Here is a 22,425-nt window from a genome sequence, read left to right as displayed (position 1 = left end):
CTGAGTGTGGACATATGTTCCCAAAATTTTCGTCACAAGATATTATCTTCACAGTTAGGAGCACAGACCAAGGGTGTGGGGCAGGGTAGCACAAGGCCTACAGAAAACTATAAATCTACAGCATGACAAGGGTTAGCCAGGTCCATCTGAAGACAACATACAAGCCATGCTCCCAAGCAAAGCCTCTGAAGTGTCATTCCCCCCAGTTCTGCCGTCCTCTGCCAAGAAAATAAATCCATTAATTGTAGAATTTTTGAACAGTTTAGGTTGGAAGGGACTTTTAAAGATCATCTAGTCCAACCTCCCTAGTGCTGGACCCCAGCGTAGAAAACAGGTCAGATCCAGTGGATTACTGTTGTCCCATTTGCAGGACTCGAGCAGTTCTGCAGAGCAGCCTTCCCATGCTGACAGAGCTGTGATCCAAACCAAGCTCAGGTGAAGAACACCTTTTCTGTTATAAGCAAATTGGAGACAAAACAGTTCGTTTTCTACACTGCGCCCAGCTGACTACAAATGTACATTCTGGAGTTGTGTGATACCCACCAAGCTACACAGGCATCTTCAGCAGGCTTGGTCGCCACTATTTTACTTTGGTGCCCCTACAAGAAGCCAGCAGCGACCTACCAGACTACCTGCTGTGCACAACCTTTCTGTTTAAGAAATGGAGGAGAAGGAAAGGACACAACCAATGCACGTGAAGGAGGGAAGCATGCAACTGATAAACCCTCCTTTTGCACCTACAGCCTGCCTCTACCCTCTGTGTCCAGGAAAACAGCACACCAGTGAGACACAGTCATTGCGCTGTGCATTTGGAGGGGGCAGAGAACAGAGCTGTGCAACAAGCTGTAAAGCAGCAGGGAGTTGCACAGATGAACTCCCTGACATCCTAGCTCTGAAGACTTTTTTAAAAAGTCTTGTCAATAAATATTGCTGGTCAGAAAAGAAGAACAAGGTGCTGCCAGCAAGCTAACATGCACGCTGAGCAATCCCAGTAAGTGGTTGCCAGCCAGCAGCAAACCAAAGGGAAGCAGAGTACAGAAAATACATGAGAAGACAGTAAGAGACTGAAGTCCTCAGTAGCCCATTTCTCACCTGAGCTGAGAACCCCAGCCTTAAATAATCACAAATCATTCACTGGGCAATCCATAGCACACCAAAGCCACTTATACCCTGTATGCTCCACAGAGCAAGCGTGAGTCCACATAATCCTAGTAATCCATACTAGTAGAACATAAACCATGCATGTTCTTCCTCCAGCAATATGCTGCTACAAAGAGCTTCCAAGGGTGTACACATGAAGACATGGGTAGGGAGGCTGGTTTTTCAGACCTGGGCAGGAGAGTACGTCTAAAAACAGTTCTGTAAGACACTAAGCATTTACAGTCATCCAGAAGAAAAAAAGAAAAAAAAGAGACAAAAAACCCCAAATCCGGTCAAAATTGAAAGGTGGTGGAGGAGTATTAAAACTCCCATACAGAAGGATAACATTTAATATTTCATTTAGCATATTTAGGTTGCAGATACCACCGGGGCAAAGATATCTTCAAATGGGAAGAAGTAAGGAATTCATACAATTGCTCTCTACTCCGTCACCTAAAAGCAAGAGAGGGGAAAAGAGACCTATGATGTCTTCCCAAGCCCATTTCCCGGATTGGCACAGCTGCCTCTTAACAGAGAAGAAGCTGCAGGAAAACAAGATGAGTCATGTAGCATAACTGACAACTACCACAAAATAACCCTCTTAAAAAAGGCTCTTTGCTTCATTTGGGACAAAAAAAAGGTTAAATGAAGTTCCCCAGAGATCTTTCCAACTGATGAATGTACAGAAAGTGGTGAGTGTACAGACTGTGAGCCCCACCTGCCCGACTTGCACTGTAAAGAAAATGGGGCACAGCTGCTGAGAGCCTCGACGAATTACTCTGTTTTTAACAGTTTTTGCACTTATGAGGCCAACAGCTTGGAAATACACAAACTGGCATCAATGCTTTCAGAGAATTCCCCTTTCAAATATCCCCACCAGAAATCCCAAGTGCTGTTCTACAAATCTGATGGGCCAAAACCTCCTTGAATAACTCATCCTAATAACAACAGACAACCAGGTTCAGCACGCAAAGCGCTGAGATACCCGCAACTCCTCCTGCAAGCCTGCTTACTTGTATAAAGCTGTCTGGGTGAGTGCTGCCTCACAGCCTCTCAAGGCAATGAACCCCCTCTGAAGAAGTTATCTGATATAGGGGACAAGACGAGGCATCGCCCCAGTCAACCACAGCTCAAACAAGTCACACCTAGAGTTCAGAGCTGCAGATCTTCACAGCAAAGGCCACGGACATGGAGACCGTGACTGTAGCAGAACAACTGAACCAGGGAGACAAGCCAGGGGCTGATCCAGCGTGTCAGCTTGATGGTGGCGCTGGGCCGCGAGCATGCCGCTACCTCCCAGACCGCACAACATCCCAACGCCCATCTGAGCCACTCTGTGGCAGACCAGACGTTCTCACCACGGTCACCAGCTTGCTCACCTGGGTCCAATTCTCATTTCCAGGAACCCCCCTCACATTACAGTGGGCTTTTAACATTCTTGCTTAGATAGCAGCTGCTCTTCTGGAAAAGCTGAACCATAAATTTGGGGCTGGAGGGGTGGTTACTGACTGTTGGTAACAGCATTATGGAAAGCCAGCATCCATCCAGGCATTCGTTTTAGCTCTGTCCCCCAGACAGGGGAACCACCACGGCCACATCGCTTTTACAGCGGGTCCAGATACAAGTAATGAGGTGGCTTTGGTGGGGGAGGTGTCTTTGAGGCTTTGCTAAGTGTGGGTGATGGGTTTCTACCAAGCCCAGAGATGCAGAAAACAACACTGAGTCCACCTTGAGAAACAGAAGATGAACAGCTATCTCCTGCACACTCACCTCTCAAAGCCAAGCAGCCCAGCCAGAAGAGTTTGCTTTTGTTTCTACAGGAATGACCAACTCTTCTAGAAAAGTGCAACGACACTTTCTCTCTCCATGCTGCAGGCAGCGGGCTTTCACTGTCTGTTCAATTTTATTTTGGCACACCTACCGCAATCTTTCCTAAAGATAAAAAGATACAGTTGTCCTAAAAAAAAAAAAGTATTAATAAAGCAGTGTTAAACCTAGCTAACAGACTACTTTGAGAAGCATTTTCTGCAAGAAGATGAGATCAGGGTCATTCCTTGCTCACTCTTCTGGAATAACTGCCCGGACCAGCGACTTTTAGCTGTCCTGGGAACACTCTCCCAGCTCAGAGCTGCCACAGAGCAACATGAACAAGACCCCGAGGGCACAAAGTCAGCACACAGCACTGCCCCTCAACGCAAGAGGGGCTGCAAGTCATCGCATCCTTAGCAATACTCTGATATACAGCACTGAAAGTCCCACAGGTACCAGCCCCCATGATCCCATCCATACCATAACGGGCAGCTGCACAGGGGATCTTGCAATGAAGCCAAGTGCAGAAGGGACAGTCTGACTTGACTTGCATACTCAAGACCAGCCAGGTGCAGTTTGGAGACTGATCCTGCTCTCCAGGCGCTGACCCCGTTCAGCACAGCCTGCCATCCCCAAAGCAGCAGGGTTTGTATTACAAAAGCAGAACTGCAAGGTTTCCAGCCATACACAGCAATTTCACAGCCGTGTAAGTGGATAAGCTGTCCATCTGACAGAAGATAATGAGAAAATGTCCTTATATTTTTTCCAGGAGTAATACCCAACTATAAAATGGCTGACAGCCATAAATATTTATCAAGATCATATTTCCTGCCATGGCTTGTTGCAAATCAAGGATCCTAGGATAACCAGATAGGAATAAAGGAAGAAAATGAGCTCAGTAACGCCTTGCCAAAACACAATCAAGATGATTGCACAGGTCTCCCCAGTACCTAATGTACAGATCTCTAAATCAGTATTTAATGCCTAGGGACAGCAAGTTAAATGCAACCCTGTTAAAGAAGTACAGTTCATTTTTTTATCACAGATTTATTAGCGTTTTGATCACCTCTTCTCCCCAAGATGGGTTAATGCTCCACTTTAGAGAGTCTGCCTGGCTTAAAAAAAAAAAAAAAAAGAAAAAGGCAGTGCTTGTTAAAGTTACAGGCATCTGTCGTTTGCAATACAGCAAACCCACAGGGCTTTATTAATTGTCCTGCCAGCACAGCAAGACGACAGCAGCAGTACCCGGGAGAGGTCTGCCTCCACACCGCTTCACTTGCTCTAGGAAATCTGGAAAAAGAAAGGGTTTTGCAGACAAAAGGGAGACCGGCAGTAAGCAACCAACCATTACACAGCAGAAATCCAACAGACCACCCCGGCTGCTCACCCTGCCCAACCACCCCTTCATCCCAGCGGAGGAGCGGGAGCACCTTCGGAGCCGCCGCCAGCAGCCCGCTGCCCTGCAGCCTCCGCAACCTGCACCCGCAGGCAGACGCGGTCCCCCTTGGCTCACGTCCCCTCTTCCTCCCTGGAAGGTGCCTCCTCACCCTCGCTCAGCCACTCCTCTTCCCACGGGAGCACCTTTGGGAGCCCGTCCGTCCCATGGCCGCGCTGGTCGAGGGACGGCGGGCGTTCTTGCGTCTTACAGTGGCACTTGCTGCATCCTTCTCCTCCGGACTTGGCCAAAAGACGAGCCCGCAGCAGCACTGGGCCCTCCCTGCACGCCTGGCGTGTCGTCACCGGCGGCCGTCACATGAGCCAGCCCTTGCACCTCGCTGGAAGGGGCAGGATTTGAGCGGCACGGGCAGAGGTTCACGCTCGCAGGCAGGCAAGGACAGAGGGAGCTGGCTACGTCCAGGGATGGCGACTCCCGGCATGCCCGGAACGGAGCCTGCACTCTGCAGCTGCGAGCGGAGCCGCTCAGGCAGCACGCGGGACATTTTATCCGGCAGAACGTATTCCCCGGGACTAAAATCTGCCCGTTTGCTGCGCTGCACAGACTCGGTATTGCAGACAGCTGAAGCTGACTGCGCAAGGGCTTTAAGATGGAGAACAGCTCGTCGCTGACGCTGTTTGCCCTCATAAGCACTAGAAGTCAGGCAGGTTAAAGCTGTGCACCGGGACATCCAGACCCCCTTCACCCCGACAGCCCAACCCCAAAGATATGGGAAACCCAGCACTTAACCACCTCACCCACAGCCTGTCTGCGGAGGGACTCCCCAGACACAGGCACCCAGTCCACCACGTCAGACCGGTGATGCTCCTGGCACGCCAGCCTGGGACAGAACCTGCTCTGCGCCCGCACGTTTTCAAAGGTCTGGACCAAGTCAAGCTTCAGCACAGGAAAACACATACTTATCAATGGGAGTTTCCTGACGTTGGTAGGTCAGACACAGATGTACGGCCAAAACCCTTTCTTCTCCCACCTAGCTCTTCTCCCACCTAGCTGACATTTTGCTTGCTAAATAGCTAGTAGCAATGCTCTTTGCTCCCTGTGGTTCCAGGAGGCAGGCAGGCACTGATTTTTTCTTTTGTCCTCTCTGCATAGGCAATACTTCAGAGTGCCTTCCCCAACCCCTCCAGGGCCCCACGAGCACTCTTTATCTTGCCATTCAACATACATAAGAGCTCAAAGGGGCTGGTGATTAAGTTCTTCTGTCTCCAAATTGCTAGTGATAGCTTGCCATTTAAACATTGTCTGGCAAGTCTGAAACACTACACCCTAACAATTGTTGACTTTGGTCTCACCTGATATGTTGACTGGAGGCTGCTCTGACAACCCTGGGTTTCTGTCTGGAGGTCAAGGAGGAAGGCGGCTGAAATAAAAAGCCAGGGGAGATATCTCATTCTCAGAGGTTGGCCCTTTAGCACTTCTAATGGGTGGGTCCATTAGTCTAACCTGTCACAGGTGCAGCAGTTGAGTGAAATCCCCTGGCTAGCAAACCAAGCAAAGATATTTAATCCTTCTAAGAGCAGCAGCCAGCTACACCACCTACCTGCACCTCCCATTGCACAGAGGAAGTATGACTGGAGAGTGTAGACAAGGACAGGGCTAGTGGATAAAAACAAAAATCCATATGAAACCAAGCTTCAGTAACACCCAAAACTGCAGCAGGGTTACGTGTTGCTATTGCAATTCTCCTTGCCCTTAGAGCTCAGAGAGAAAAAACCTTCTTAAATTCTACAACAAAAAGGAGCCCTTCCAGCCACTGAAACATTTTTAAGTTTTCCTCTGAAAGAAGTGGGGAACACAGCCCTGCCTTTGCTCCCTACAATTTAAAGCACATTGAGAGACTACCATGATGCCCAGGCATTACATCTCATTCCTCCCAAGCACAGTGTCTGCCTCACCACTATAATGAGTGAAGAGCCACTAAAGAAAAGCACAAAATAAGATGCCTAACTTATACACCCAACCAGAACTAATTTAACCTATTAAGAGGAAACCATTTGCATTTTAATAGTTTTGGAAAGGGATATCAAGGAGTTAGAAATCAGTACAACTTACCTTCATAACAGACCACTTGACAGAAGCAACCCCTCATCTGTGAGATATTACTTGGTAAGGCAGCTGTGCCAACAGATTTTGCTAAAGGAATCAGGCCTCGTAAATCTTATATTTCTCAAAAAAAAAAAAAAAAATCAACAGGACTGCAGGTATCAGATATAATCTAACTGACCATGTACTTGGGTGTCAGTGAAGCTTTGGACAGAATTTTCTATAGAAGGTCTTAAGCAAATTAAGCTCTTGGGGAGTACGGATTTTTCTCACAGAAAAGCAACTGGCTGAGGACACAGGATATTAAAGGCATAAATTCCTATGTTTTCGAAACAGGAGGAAGGCAACAGTGGAATGCCATTAATTTCTGCTTGTACTGGACTATTCAGTGCATTTGTAAGTGGTCTAAAAAGTGGTGCTTACACTTACTGTAACTTGTGCTGGGCAACCAGCACCTTTTTGGCTGGCTTTGAAGGACTACAGCTGGACTACAAGAGAGCAGAAGAAACTCAATGCTCACAAAGCAAGGCATACAGGGAGGGGGAAGAGACAACTGTAAACAATGTCGTGCTCCAAGTCTGACTTAAAAATTCAAGTGTCTGCGGATAATGCTCTGCAAGTCATTGCTCAATACTTGAGAACAGTCCACAAGGAAGTAGCTTTTTTAAAAAAATCCCTTAAACTAAGAAGCAGAAAAGATTTACTGCTGTACAAATGCACTTTGAACATCACATGTAGTTCTGGTCACCTTTACTGTGGCAGAGAAGGGAGGTGATGCCAATAAGATGAAACAACTTCTGGGAAGCACAACTGTATCCTTAAATAGACTGTGCCACCCCATCAACCCTTTGGCCAAGATTACAATCTGTGCTTTGAAAACAATTTTGAGAAAGCACTGCTAAGATTCACTTGCTGCCTGGTGTAACACCATTACCTTAGTACCAAGACTAGAAGGACAAACCGGAGAAGACAAGAGTGAGAGAATGTGCTACTCAATGAGTTTTCAATAACAGAAACAGCACAGTAGCAGCTGTGAAAAGCCACTGTAGTCCATTTTAAATCATTTTGAAACAAGCCTGAAGCACTCAGAATATCTACATTTTGGCTCAAGCTCTTAGAGAGCTCCAGCCTTTGGGAAGCAGGTGCATTCTTGCAAATACCAGTTAGGAACAAAGTTTCATAGTCAGTCTAGATCCTACATGAAGGTATTTTTCAACACAAGCATCCTGTGTTCCAGGCAGCAGGCAAGGCTGCTGGTTCCCATCAGGGACCTGACACAGTACAAAAGTCCTGTTGCTTATTAGTCAAGGGCTCATAAGGAAAGCATGGAGGAGCGCCGGCTGCCAAACGCAATCCAGACTTACAAATCTACCAAGCAGCAGGTGATGCTTCCTCCTCTGGTCACTTGACAGGATCTATAATCTCCAGTTGTGGCTGTTTTCAACTTGAAATGCCACCACTCGCAGGAGAGTTTGACAGTCTTGGAGAAGGTGGTACGAGAGGGCTGGGTTCTGGTTCCAAACGGTGTCACTAACTCACCCCCATCTGACAACACACCAGACAGCAAAAGCAGCAGGTCCCAGCCAGAGGTTTGCAGCCAACTCCACCATGGGAGAACCTCAGTTACCACTTCTCCAGCTCCAGTCAAGCCTGTGCCACCACATCTTCAGGTTGCACACCTGGCATCCAAACATTTGCCAGCAAACATTTCCTGAAGTCAGTAGGGGATATTTGTAGAGTGAACTGAAACCAGTATTTCGGCAAGCAACTCCTTCCACTTTTAAATTTCCTCTTTCACTTCTGCGACAACCCCCCTGCAGACTTAAGCATCCTGCCAACAGAGAGAGCCTCTGTCAGGGGAACCGTTCCTCTCCACCATCAGGTTTAAGGCAGCCCCCCGAAGCACTGCTACCACCATCACTCCAAGCCGCACATGCCAGCGGGGCAGACCCCCGCTTTTTTCATAGAAGTAGCCACAGTCCTTCAAATGCCCTGAGCAGAGATGGGAAAAGCCTATTTAAGCAAGGAGGGAAACAACCGTGTGCTCTTTCAGGCCAGCAGCAAAACTAAACTCAGCTGGAGTTACCCACCACTGCTTCTAAGCTCTACAGAATAATAATTTCCTTACAAGAAGTTAAAAGAATTCAGCTCCTTCTCTCTAAATATTAAACATGAGCACATGTTTAACTTCAGTTGATACCCCAATGGCTATAGAAAAAGCAGTTCTCATCAGCAGGTAAGACAACATGAATTTACAATTCCATTACCAACATGCGTAATGTGATTATTTCTATGTATCTAATTCTGCACATACTAGTAACTAATAGATCTTCAGAAGCAAATTCAGTCACAACTTGTTATTTCAAGCTCTGTGTGAGGAGTTCTGAAGTGGACTCCCAGACATGCCCAGTTCTAGAGGTGACTTCCACCACCAGGTCAGGTTGGAGCGAGCACACTGCCCGATATCTGCACCGCAGCCAAGCCCTACATACCAGTCACCCTGCTTCGCGTTAGACAGAACCCAGGAGACAACACGCTTGGGATGTAAATCTTGCACACATCCTCCTTGTGCACAGACAGAGGTTTTTTGAACCACAAACCAATGCTTATCACTCATGAGTTAACGCAACCACTACAAAAACCACAATGATCCTTCCTCCACTTGAGCCTGAAAGCAGTGAGAAGGACCAAGCCAAGCAGAAAACAATCACATGCTCCTTATAGGATTCCAGCAGCAAAAGAGCTGGTAGTTTCGGCTACTGAGAGGTGATATTTGAGGAAGTCTGTCTTCATTTGCACTACCTAAAGGCAGACCACATAGCTGAGAAGCAAAACAAAAGGATTTCTTTTTAATTTTTGCCCTGCAGTAAACAGGGATGGGGGAAGAAGAGGATGAGAAGGTTTATGGGAAGTCATGGAGACTTGCGGTCTGCTGTCCAAAATTAAGTACTTTTGCTTTTAAACTAACTTATGATAATTCACGGAAGTAAAAAAATCAGGCAAGTCTTGCTTGTCTAGGGCCAAAGTTCAGCAAAACCATGCAGATTTACCTCTCCCCCTTTAATTTCACAACCTCAGGCTCAGACTAGAAGAGGTAGCAGCAGACCCTCTCTAGACAGATGAGTGGTGGCAGGGGAAGCCAAGAGTCTCTGGCATCATGCAAGCTCAGCACCAAACCCCTTTGTGCTGTTACATTTTGAGATTCTCCCCACAACGGACAACCTTTAAAATTACAGGTAAAGAAGAAGGGAAGGGGAAGGGAGAGTCTCTGCTTGTACCACAAACCCCTAGGAATTGCTCTGCGCTGTCACCCCGCGCATGCCCATCACACTCACGACACCTCCCTCGTGGCACAGCCAGCTCTTCCCTACAGCAGCTATTTCAGAAAAACTCCAGAAAGGACTATCCAGAAGCCCCAAAAGCAAAGCACTGGGAGAGGATATGCTACATTTAATAGCAAAGTAATGACACAGATGGCTAAGAGAGCAGTTTTCCCCTCTGACAGGTTACTGGAGGCACACAGCCTGAGATCAGGCAGCTCGGTTGCTGGAGACAGACAAGCAGTGCCTCCCGACCACCATAAAGTCACTCACATGCCTCTTGCAATTGCCATTTATTTTAAGGAGATTTTCTACTCTGCACAGAACACATGCCTCCCACCAGCCTCTGTTACAAAGCAATGATGGGAGCCAAATCTGGAACGTGAGCAAGCCTTCAGCTGTTCTGCAGAAGTCTATTCAGGGATGCAATGCAGTGCAGAATGCTGCAAACTATTCACACCGGTGCTGTGAAACGCTAGACTCCCACCCTCGGCAGAGGCCAGTGGGACCCATACAGAAAATATTAATATGAAATCCTACCAAAAGCCATTATGAAAAACAGAAAGCAGAGTGATGCACAGGTATTACCTCCCATCTCCCTGTCGAGTGGCGGGTCATCGTCTGCCATGGAGAAGTCCAGAGATGCTCCTGCTATTTCCAGCATATCTTCATCACTAGTGCTACTCTGGAAACTCCCCCGTCGATAGCCTTTCTGATCCATGGCCAGAGCTTCCAAACCTGGGAGCAAAGGGAAAATTTTTAGAGCACAAGCATGAAGACTCATTTTCTAAGCCAACTGGACTGATGCCCACTTGACACTTTGTCCTGAAGACAAGGAGTCTGCACTGGTCTTCCCAGGTGAAGGAGAAATGCAGCGATACCACCTGAAATTTGGGCTAGAACAAGCAACTGCTCAGGACAAAACTGGATGTTTACAAGCAAAGCTCTTGCACTAGACTTCATGTTGCCCCATGCCAGAAACAAACATCAAGTCCCAGTACGGCATCTGAACTCAACTGGAAAGACATACAAACACAGCAGCACTAGGCTGCCCAGGTTCTTAAAAGACGACAAGTTTAGAAAACTTTGCACGGCCAAGCCAAGCCCCACAGAGGAAAATCCTTCCATAATAAGGGATCCTACACACATATCCTCTACTCCCCAGTCCACTGCCTGCTGGAAAAGGGCTCAAACTGGACTTTGAATAACGAGCTGCCAGCCATGAGACAGGCTTAATCAAGGCAATGAGACCGACAAACTGCAAGCAACCACCCCAAAAACTAGAAACAGCCCCCATCTCACCTGCCCATAGCTCAGGTGCACTGTCCCGTGTCATCTACTGCCATGGCTTGCACTCGGGTGATCCGACTACGATCTCAAACACAAGAGCAGCCCGAATGCCTCAGATAATGTTTTTCTCTATAGAAAACCAATTATATTTCTAAGTTCTTGGTCTAAAAAGCCTCTCAAGGTATTTCCTTTTTCTCCTTTATATTTCCCACAAAGACTGTGAATCAATTTCTATCTGCTGGTCACTACCAGACAGAGCAATTAGAAATCCACTCTAGCAGCAGGTAAAAAATTACTCAGGTCAACACCATGTTGGACAAGGCAAGTGACATCTGCTGATGTATTTTCTAAATAATGTCCGCATGTGCTCTCAACAGGTTTGCAATGACTTTTTTTTTCTGTTTTTGACCATTTCACCTCCCACAGTGTCCTTGTATTTACTGCCAGAGCATTGTGCAAAGCCCATCAGGGAGGAAGGATCCTCGCAGCAGAAATGTGGCTGTGATGCTCTCCAGATGTTCCAAGCTCACCTACCTGTCCTTCTCTGAGATGTAGGCAAACTATCAAAACAACCCATATGAACAATGATTCTTAACCACCCACACATGAAGCTGCAAAATGCAATGTGGAAGTGTGCTATTAAACTTCATAAATAATTTTAATTAAGTATCCTTGACCTCCTACCGGACCTGGTCATCTCAAGGAGCTGGTCATGCCAGACCATGACACAAGACCTGTTGTCTCTCCTGCTCTTCTCTAAGACGGCAGACAAACTATGAAAGCACAAGCTCTGAAAACATAATAATAAACTAAGCTGAAAAAAAAATATAAAAATAATCAGGTCTCAGCCTCAAAAATAGCTCTTGCAACCTGAAAGTGGGAACCTTCATCTCAATGAGATGATAGCCTGTGTTCGCTTTTCTCTTGCAAACATACATATTTTTCAAGAGAATTATAGAGGAACCAAATATGCAGCTCAGCCTTATTTCAGGAAAGGAGAAAGCCAGCCAGCATTTGCAAGCAGTATGAATTACACACTCTGCAGAAAGCACTTCCTATTAAAAAAAAAAAAGCCACCACACCACACAAAAAAAGTCTTGGCATTGTACGAAGTGACGCACTGGGCTCTTTGCTGAGCCTTGCTCTGTGGAACACAATGTTACTTAACATTTAAGCCCTGTTTACTCATTAAACTGGTGCAGAATACACCAGTGAAGAGAGTGCTGAGCTCTGGCTGAGGGCAACTGGGTGTTCGGGAAGGCACGTGAGCTGCTGCACGCTGCTCTGCCAGCAGCAACGCTTTTAGCACACTCTGAAAGCACAGAGATGGTGCGGGCTGCAGTCTTCCATCAGCACACACAGAGAACCAAAGGCAGGAGAAACTGAGGAATTCAAAGTCATTATTTGCCAGCTAGCAATAAAAATAATTTAATTTCATTAAAGCGCTGCAGTGCACCTCCGGTGAGCTGCTTCCAGGGAGCACAGCGGATGCCAGCTCTCAGCCTAGGAGGCAGGAATGGCACGTCTCACCCCAGCAAAGAACTAAAGAAACTCTGTGCTTGGGTGTTGCAGGGCTTGTCTGCAGCATAACGCAGTTTTATAGGTATTTTCCAATAAGACTCTGTGTGTGTGTGTATATATATGTGGGAGGGGACGTTTAAAATATGTCTGTATTCACATATTTGCTTTGCACAAAAAGCATAAATTTGTAGCCCTACCAGAGGCTGAGTCCCTCAGCTGACAGAAGGCATGGCGTTGCCAGCACAGGCAGACAGAAGTCCCTGTTTGAAAATTAGAGCAATGTCACCTCCTGCTCCCCGCAATCCATCCCCAAGTTTGCTCTCATTTACAGCTTAAAAAACCAAAACCAAGCCAATGAGCATACCACCTTCCAGTCACAGCAGAGCCCAGGCAACACCCAGCATGCATGCAGCACAAAAAGGACACAGAAAATGATAATTCAGTGATGGCTTCTCTCCCAAGTCCTGAAGCAGTCCCTGGAGATACAGGCTTACGTCACTTTTTCTTACAAGAACACTCCCTCGACGGGCAAGCAATGCATTTCCAGGCAAACCATGTGCCCCAAAAAAAAGAAAAAAACCCAAACAAAACCAGACTGTTCTCATGCTTATCTATGTAGTTAATTTACTGCAATACTTCATCGGGCTACGGCTCCTTCTTTCCCACCAGGCCACGGGCACACTCCGGGACACCCCCCCAGCAGCCGTACGTACCCAAGGGCTCCTGGTGCACCCAACGCTCGCGCGAGCGAGAAGCCATCCTCCTCCAGCTGCTCCCATTCACCTCCTCTGCCTTTTTAGACCATCCTGGCTTTACCCATCAGAGTCAAGCAAAGGGAAGCAACGAAGCCAAACCCGACGGGGTCGGCCCCCCGACGCCTGGAAGTGACTCAGATGACAGCACTCGCCACCAGGAAGCCAGAGCAACCCCGCTGCCGTCCTGCGGAGCCAACCCAGCCCCAGCTTCAGCCCTCGCGGTGCTTTCCGATCGACGCTGCGCGTTGCAGGCTCTTCTTCCCATTTCGGACTTCGACATCGCCAGCACACCCAGCGATCTGCTCCCCCAGCACCCGTCCCAGCGCCGCATTCCAATCTGCAGCCAGAGGAGCGGGACTGGTGAGCCACAGCACCGGTGAGCTCCAGCACCGCCACCACCACCACCACCACCAGTACCACCACGCTTGCCTCCACCGGCCAGCGACGTGGGGGCTCGGAGCAGCCCTTCCAGCACGCGGGTTCAATGCTTTCCAAGTCGGAGGGTAAAAGTTCCCGCAGCATTTTTCCGCCGTCCCCATCGTCGGATGGAAGGCTCGGCTCCGGCTCCACCAGCACCACAAAGACATCGCACCAGGAGAATACAACTCAAAAAGGAGCAGGGAGTAATCCTGACCGGCCGCCTTCATCAGTCATTGCTGCTGCGGGGGAAGGAGCGAGCTTACCACCTAGCGGCTATTTCATGTGAAAAACCAAAGCCCAGATCACAAGACTGCTTTTTTTTCAGAGATCAGCAAATCTAAGCCGAGCTTTGATAGTTCGGGGCAGTTCCTCCTCCCCATCCCCACAGGGGCAGGCACATCCCTTCCCACAATTACCAGATTCAAAGGTACACAAATAAGAAAAAAAGAAATTGAATAAGCCAATTATAACTGAAAAAAAAACAGAAGAAAGGAGAGAAAAATATATCATTTAGCCGTTATGTCAATACTCCTGGTACCTGGCTGGGAGCCAGCAGAGCAAGGCTTTCCTGCAACATTATCACTCCAGAGACTCACATTGTCATTAACAAAAAAAAACCCATTTCTCTTCCAGAGCAGAGGAGGTTACTCCACGAGAAAGAAACTTCAGTCTGCTTGTAAACTAAGTGAGCTGGTTTGGATTTCACTGTATTCCAGCCCACGAAACGTGTAACCCTGCCAGGTCCAGGCTTGATGTGCAGACTTCAAATGAATTGCAAGAGGGCTGGGTACCTATCTTAAAACAAAACAAAAAAAAACCCACAAAACAAAAAACACCAAACCACCCCCCAAAAAACCCCAACTGTAATTTCTTCTTTAACTGCTAAAAATCAAACCACCACGCACACAAAGTTGGAGGCAGCAATCTCAGAAGAGCTCCACATCTGCTTCTTGCACTTTCTTCAGCTACAGTGCCTACAAAAAGACAACGCCAGGCAGCAATTGCAGGCAAAGGCAGGGTACAACAGAGATGACTGTAAACACCTGCTTTATAAAAGAGACGATGCTATTTTTCCAAGTCATTCCTCCCTCCAATTCCCTGTGCTGTCTGAAGTGACTACAACCAGTCTCCCCTTCTGTACAGATGAAACTACAACGGGTGAGCTGATAACTGAGAGGATTTTTTACATCACCTTTAAGTCCCCTTCAGGTGCAGTACGTGACACACAAATATCTTCAGAGAAAAATTAAATGTTCTCGAACACGTTGCTATTAGCAATGTCTTGGTTTCACAAACTGCACATAATCATTTAACAGAAGGGTTTAGTGGCTCAGTTAAGATCATCAACATGCCTTTTCCCATTGCATTTTAAGTGCATGGTCATAAAAGCATTTATTTACCTACATTCACTTCTTGCTGTCCACCTGCCTGTTCCTCCTCCAAAGAGCAGACAACCGTTTCATCCTCGAGCATCAGTCCGCTTCTCCCATTCCCCTCCTCTCCCCGTAGGAGATGACAGCTCCTTTCCTGGGATGGCCAAGGAGGCGGTCCGGGGCTGCCCCACTCCAGCACTAGCACAGGAGCAGGGAACTGGAGAAGTTGTCCCTCTCGGGCTGGAGCAGGGACATGGAGCCCTGCCGGCCCCAGGACAAGGCTGACCCGGCCGGTGGGAGTCTGCCGCTCCAGCCCACAACCCCACGCAGCACCCTGTCCTCAGCGGCCGCTTGAGCAAAGGCAAACAAACACCGGGCGAGCTGTTTGCATTAAGCAAGGGCTGTACAGCCACGCTGGTCTGGAACAATAGATGGTTTTAGAGAAACTGGGAACTCTACCAACATAAGCCGAACACAAAGACTTGAATTGTTTTAGGGCTTGTTTGGGGTTCTTTTGTTGTTCCTTGACACGTACTCACACAGGCCCCAGGGAGACGGTATTCCATGCTCTGGTCTGACATCCTTCCAGCAAGGTAACACACACCATCACGTTTCACCAGGTAATGCCAGAAAGCAGCGTACAAATACTGCGACGTTTCAGGTTTGCCCGGCACTTTTGTACATGGGGCTGATACAGCGTGTTAAAGGATTCACTGCCATCCTGAGATGCTTATGCACTGACAGGCACACAGACACTTACAGCTGATGTCCTTAAGTCCATGTTAGTATCACCTCCTCTTGAATAATTCATCATTCCACATAGCTTATGCCACTCAGCCCAGTACAGTGGAAAACTTGAGTGGAGGCAAACATCAACCACAGCTGATTTCATCCTCAGCTCGTGAGTAACTACACTCAGCTTCTGAATAAAACCTTATTTCTGGGAGTGCTGCTAACAGAATCACATATACTTGCCAGAAAAACATACCTCCAGAAACAAGATGTTCCAGTATTTTATTTATTAGATTAAAAATCCCCCACAATCATCCACCACCAATTAAAGAAATGGTTTGCTGCTGCAGATGCTTTACATATAAGGGAGCTCTAGAAATAAGAAAAAAAGCAGCCCATTTCTCCTGCTTTACCAGGAATTTCCACAGCTCACATCAGCTACACAGAGCTGGTCAGAAGACTTTAGGGAATCAAAACATACTCCTAAGGCACACTGCAGGAAAGCACCTTGGGTTTGCTTGAGAGCACAGATTGGGGTGGATTTTGTGTTGGTTTTCCTGGAGGAAGAGGAGGAAAGAGAAGAACAAGCAGCCAAAGCCCTTTTTCATGGTGTTTTCCACACAATAAGCATGAAAACACTTAACACCTACAATGCAAGAAGTTTTAACAGCTTTGAACTGTTCCGGTCACTGAAAAAATCACTATTTATTTCTAGCAGATCCAATGAGAAGACGGTGCTGTGTCTTGTGATGATAAAGACCTCGTGACTCAGACCACAATCAAGGAAGCGCAGAGTTGTTCCACCCCAACTTCTACACCAATTCACAACTAGTTTTTCCCATCAGTACTTGGAAGGCATATACCTTGGTAAAGGCCTTGTACAACTTTCTAAAACTGGTATTTGTGAGAAAAGTTTTGACAGTCATCAAAGGCATAAACACTGTGCATTGCTGCTCCTAAACCCTGGATACATGCACCTTTAAATGAAAATCAAGTAGGAATGTGCTTTCCAAGTGCTTGGGGCGGGGGGGAAGCGACAGAGTGGGATGGGAACTCTGGAAACATCTGGCTTTCTGATGGGAGAACAAAAGCCAAGGATATCCACAAAGTGCCCAGGCTCATTAGTGCTATTACAGAGCCTGAGCTGGCCCAGCCGCCTGCCTGCTGCACATGGACCTCGTGGGTTGTGGAGAAGGCAAGAGACGGAAAGGAGCAGAGGGAGGTCAAAGTCCTGGGGAAGATCTGCTCCTGAGAGTCACCCCATGAACAAAGGGCTTCAAGGAAACAGCTGATATTCTCTCGCTCTTGCACCATGCTTTCCTTTCCGACAAAGCCTGCCGTCGCACCCTGTGGTACCAACAAGCAACAGAACGTTTTGAGACAAGGTCGCACAGGCATGGCAGGCAGACTTTAGACCAGGAACCAACAGCCATAGGGCAGTATCTCCATCCATCAAAGCAACTTGTGGTTTTAGCTAAGTCATATTACCTGCTTTGGTGTCTCCATCCATGAAATGGGGGAAAAGCTTATTTATTTCTTGCAGAAATGGCAAGAAGTTGTTGGTTTTGAACTACTTGCATGATAGGTACCTGTGGGTCCAGGCTAGCGTTAGGGGTAATTCACACCGCATGGGTTCACTCAAAACAGTCTTTCTTGGTGAAATGAAATCAATTCCAGAAACGGACTGCTGTGTTCCATGTTCCCCATCCTAAAACCGCACTGGGAGCTTTCGCACGGCCACAGCCATAGCCCCAGGCACAACTCAAAGCAGGTGCTGACCGAGATTCCGGTAGCGCAATGTGGTGAGTACACGGATGCAACTAAAGGCACTGCTGGCCCCATTCAAGACCGGCGTCGGTCCTTCAAAAGCTAAAAGAAGTGTTGCTGAGCACAAATTCAGCTCAGCTGTCACTGGTAGCACCAGTAAATCACAACTCATTATTAGAAACATATTTTCTTAGTTACCTCCTCCCAGTTATCTGCTTCATCAATTGGCTTCTCCAGGAAACCTCCTTCTCCCTCCCTCTTCCTGGGCGTGCCCCAGTTCTTTGCAATATTAATCATGTTGGGTACGGTTTTAAGGGATTGTGTTAAAACAAGCCAAGTCACATTCAACAGTCAGCAAATAAGACTGTTTACAGCATTACAGGACTTACCAATTGTTAGGTTGCTAAATCACCTCTACCAAACCAGGTCCTGTTTTGGCTGGGGGCAAATTCCCATTAAAAATTTCTTAGAATGACAGAAGACAGCGACAGGGAAAGCTCTTGCACAGAGAGGAGTTAGCAGCAAGTTTCTGTGCACAAAAGTGAGGCACAGGCCAGGGGAAGTGAATACACCAACATCAGGCACCGACCTGTACGCAGTAGTCACATTTCCTACAAATTCAGTGTGTAAACAGTTTTCTAAGCAGTCACTGGCAAGGCAGTGTTAGCTCCCCAACCCACACAGATCCTTTCTTACCTTCAGGGCCTTCCCTGTCATTTGAAGATGATTTTGAAGGGGAATTCAGAAGCAGAAGCAGTCCTACAACTTCCTACAACTGCTTGCAGGTTGAAAGCAGATTACGTTTCCAACAGGTAGCATCTTTTTTGTATGTTATGCCACCTCGCTTTGCCTCCTTAAAGCCAAGAAGGAGTTCTTCTTGACAATTATTGATATGCAACCACAGCTCTCAAACCACCCACCCACCCCTAAAGCAGTAAACTCCCATTTAAAGATTTTTGTTGATATTGCCTTTTTTTTTCCCTCCAGTTGACTATACCAACAAGCTGGGTCCATACAGGTAATGGCTGTTGGAAGCAAACAGCTATGTGGGAGACAGGAAAGGACAGAAAAGCTGGTACACCGGTGTACGGGAGATGCAGAGCAAGGCACGCCTCCCCCACCTGCAGACACCTGAGGATGAGCATGGGAAGATGCACACAGCTAGACTGACCCTAACGTTCCTCGGAACAGCCACGCCACTCTTCTCGGAGGGTTTGATTTTTTTCCTGTTTCACTGGAGCAAGCATCTGTGATGCTTCAAATAACTGGCCTATTTAGAGGGACAGACTACATCTTGGATTTCCCAATACCCACTCCTGTTTCCAAAGTTACATGCTGCTTATCTTTCCTCCCAGGCTAGACACCTCTGCTTCCAACCCATGGAGACACGTCTAGCATGAGCCAGCCGCGATTCGGGAGAGGACCCACAGCAACGCCAGCCCAAGCCCTGCACAATCACTGTCCATGTTACCAAACGACACTGATTTGCATCCCTCTTGTGATGCTGACCACAAGCCTTGGACAGCTCTTAGGTCCAGGCTCACCTGCCATTTAGTCACCTGGCTTTCTCCAGCAGTTTGGTTTTATCCTCTTGTACAATATTACCTCTATTGTAGCTTTGCTAGAGGTTCAGATCAAAGCAGCCTGACTGGCATGTTTACCGGGATCACGGACATTTCAGTGCTTTTCTCCAGAAATCCCTGCTTTTTTAAAGATGCTTCATCATATAGAAACACAGTAAGTGCCAAGATGCAAGTCAGACCGCCTTGCTTTTGCTTGGTTGTTTTTTTTCCTCCTAAAGTTTTTGTAATTTCCATTTTAACTTTCAGTTAAAAAGCCACAGTCTTAGCTCAGACACTGCTACCCAAGAGCTTCTTCACAAACGCTTCCAGCTTCTTTTCAGGTTAATGTTTTGATAAAAAGCAGCCTAACTTGAAAATGCAAAAGACCAAATTTACAGGCGGTTTGTGATTGTGCCATGCAACAGACAGTTAAGGGGGGGTTGCTACTGGTTTTTAAGCTTTCTGTATTTTTCAGACTAAATTTAGTTATTTACAGCAGTTTCCATACTGAAACACAACCGACAGCTTCTCTGCCATTACCACCCTCTTTGGAAATTCAGGCTGGTGAAACTGGTCGACTAGCACAGCTCTGTGTAGGAACATCAGCTGAGCTAGAGCCTTGTTTCTAATACATGCCTGTGTAGCTGGTAAGCGATGACTCCAAAATGTTTACAGGCCATCCTCAGGTTAGCAAATCTTCAACAACATACAGCCAGATGTCACTCCATTCATCCAGCCTTCCCAATGCAAATGGGAAGAGTGTGATTAACACATGACTCAGAGTGAAATAGCCAGAATAAATGCAGGTGGTTTTCATCATGGAAACTACTTCAGCATTAAGAACAGATCTGACATGGTTTTCATTCTGAAAACATCAAAATATTGGATGAAGACTCTAAAGCCACCTCCTGCCAAAATCTCTAGTCTTAAACTGGATCACAACCAAAGCTGTCCTCACGGCCAACTTCTTCCCTAGGAGAGCTCTAGGAAGCAGAACATCCCTACGGGCCCCGTTTTCGTTAAGGAGGTAGGCTTCTTCTTGCATGGCAGTTTCCAAGGGGAGATGGCCACAGACTATCCTCTCGGAGCTGCAGCTGAAGTTCATGCTGACGAGAAGTGGAGAGGAGTCAGGGGCATCCAGACATGTGGCAGCGAAGGCGCTCAAGCGGCCGAAGGCTGCAGGACCTCCTTCCATCCTCTTCCCGTGACGAGCTCCAGAGGGACCAGCCCCGCGACCTGCAGTTTCAGTCCAGCACGGTGTAACACCCGGCAGTTCGCAGCAGCGTTATCAAACCAGCCACAGCACATGCGCCCCAAAATCAAGTGGAAAAATGACTTGGATGCAAGACAAGAAGATCTTAATACAGAAAAGTCTTCAAGGCAGCATGAAAACCAATAGCACTGGCCAAGTGTGGTTTTTATATAAAGCGTTCTTTTTCCACTTTATGGTAGGGAAGCACAGGGAGTATACGTGCCAGCCTTGTTTAAACCCAGACATGCTTCAAGGCTCAGTAATGTTTCTTAAATGAGATCCCTGATATTCTAACAGGCAGATCCCAAGAACTAGTCTAGCAAGAGGCTTATATTCTCTCCCCCATTCCCAAAAATATATCACTGCACAGTCACCCAAGCAGCACAGCTCCTCAAACAACACGCAGCCAGTGCTCTGCGGCTGTGTTCACCCATGGTTCACAGCAACACCCACAGACACTCAGCACTCACACGGGTCCCCTGTGCCACAATACACACAAGACAGTTTCACATCCCGCGCAGAACAACTTGCTGGACAGCAGCATTTTTAAATACTGGTCTTTTCATGTTTACCCTGATAGGGCAAACAAGAAAGTAAGTCAATTTATTAAAGGTACAGATAATTTTCTACTTCACAACTAAAATAAGTTACTGCAGCCACAGAACTAGTGTTTTGTAAACTCTTTTCAGGTTAAAAATGTAACTCCTCATAGCCACATGCTATTCATACACCACAACCACTAGCTGTACAACACTAACACAGAGGATCTTCACTTTTGGATTACATGACTTACAATCATCCCATTCTTTCCATATCTGTTACATTTAGTTATTTTAATGGAATTCAAAAAGGACAAGAATTTGCTATTACAGAGCTGAAGTCCTTCAGATCTAATGTTTATACCTAAAACTGTGTCAGACAAAAAAAAGCCAAACAACCACTGATAAAATACCATCTCTCCTCAAACACCACCACTTTTTTCCTCTTTTCCTTTCCTTTTTCCCTTTTTTCCTTTTTTTTTTTTTTTTTTTGTAAAGAATAAGGACCATTGTGGCTACAATAGCAAGATTTCAACAAATATTTCCAACTGTATTTTATAGTCCAGTTTAGTTTCAAGCTTGCATCAAGTTTCAGCTGGAAACCTGTCATTTCATACTTTTGTTAAGTGCCAAGTACTGTATCTCTTCCAGCAGAGTACCTTATCTTTTTGTTTGTTTTTAAGAGACACTTCACAGCACACTCTGAAATTCAAACAGCATTACGTGGTATTTGGTTAAGACTTATTTTGGGGAGACTGCAGTTCTGCTTCTTGCTTGACAAGGTAGAAAACACCCAAATTACTGAAATATAGGCTACAACAGTCTTAACTGGGGATTTTCTGAGGCACAAAGAGAACATAAAGCACCCAACTTGCACAAAATCCTTGGTGAGAAAAGCCTCTGGAAAGCCTCTCCCGACACGATAGTAAGGGGGTTACGGGAGGAGAACGGGAGCTCTGGCAAGAACTGCCGCTAAGCTTCCCCAGGGAGGTGGCGTTAATGATCCAAAGATATGCTGCCAAACTGCAGTGAGAATTAAAACTGGCACACACCAAATGCTATGAAGCAGCTAGGTCCCGAGCGTTGCGCACAAAAGTTACCTTTCCAACATCTCCCTCTCCATGAAATCCATCTGAGCTGCTCAGTGCATGTGATGTAGCTGATTTTCTACATTTTTGTCAAAGCAATGGATTTCATCCTGCTTGCAGGCACCTTCTCAGGCTGACTGGCTATTCGAACCAAAGTACACATGCTCTTTCCTTGTACAGTCAGTAGATGTTTTAAAAAACAAACAGAAGTTTCTGAAGGGGTGGGGGGGGGGGGGAGAAAAATGGCATGTTGGAAGTACTGAATTGCAGTCCAAAAGGTCTGAAACCCATTGCATTGAACTAGAACAAGCTGGCACACAAACAACAGGGCTAACTCGCTGACTGCAACATTGAAGCA

General features: G+C 46.9%; 1 protein-coding gene and 1 long non-coding RNA gene across 13 annotated transcripts in view; both read right to left on the bottom strand.

Moving 5' to 3' along the window:
- Window positions 1–22,425, bottom strand: part of LOC104314452 (H(+)/Cl(-) exchange transporter 5) — a 44,661-nt gene that overhangs the window by 17,387 nt on the left and 4,849 nt on the right. For 8 of the 12 annotated variants that reach the window (XM_069810784.1, XM_069810782.1, XM_069810786.1 and 5 more), the window contains one exon: window positions 10,357–10,506. In XM_069810784.1, coding sequence (XP_069666885.1) covers window positions 10,357–10,489 — 133 coding nt within the window. In that variant the 5' untranslated portion in view covers window positions 10,490–10,506. Of the gene's footprint in view, window positions 1–2,910; window positions 3,073–4,496; window positions 4,721–10,356; window positions 10,507–13,292; window positions 13,512–15,158; window positions 15,181–22,425 lie in introns of those variants that run through there. The other 4 variants (XM_069810791.1, XM_069810781.1, XM_069810793.1 and 1 more) reach the window with 4 other exon arrangements.
- On the bottom strand, window positions 5,596–8,600 carry LOC138690674 (uncharacterized). The gene is made up of 3 exons (XR_011329429.1): window positions 6,458–8,600; window positions 5,849–6,001; window positions 5,596–5,765 (listed from the first exon to the last, which is right to left on the bottom strand). It is a non-coding gene; the product is annotated as an uncharacterized lncRNA (long non-coding RNA).

Source organism: Haliaeetus albicilla, chromosome 23 (genome assembly GCF_947461875.1).
Source record: "Haliaeetus albicilla chromosome 23, bHalAlb1.1, whole genome shotgun sequence".
Classification (NCBI taxonomy): Eukaryota; Metazoa; Chordata; class Aves; order Accipitriformes; family Accipitridae; genus Haliaeetus; species Haliaeetus albicilla.
Note: the sequence above shows the minus strand (reverse complement) of the source record. Positions and strands in the feature narration are given on the sequence as shown.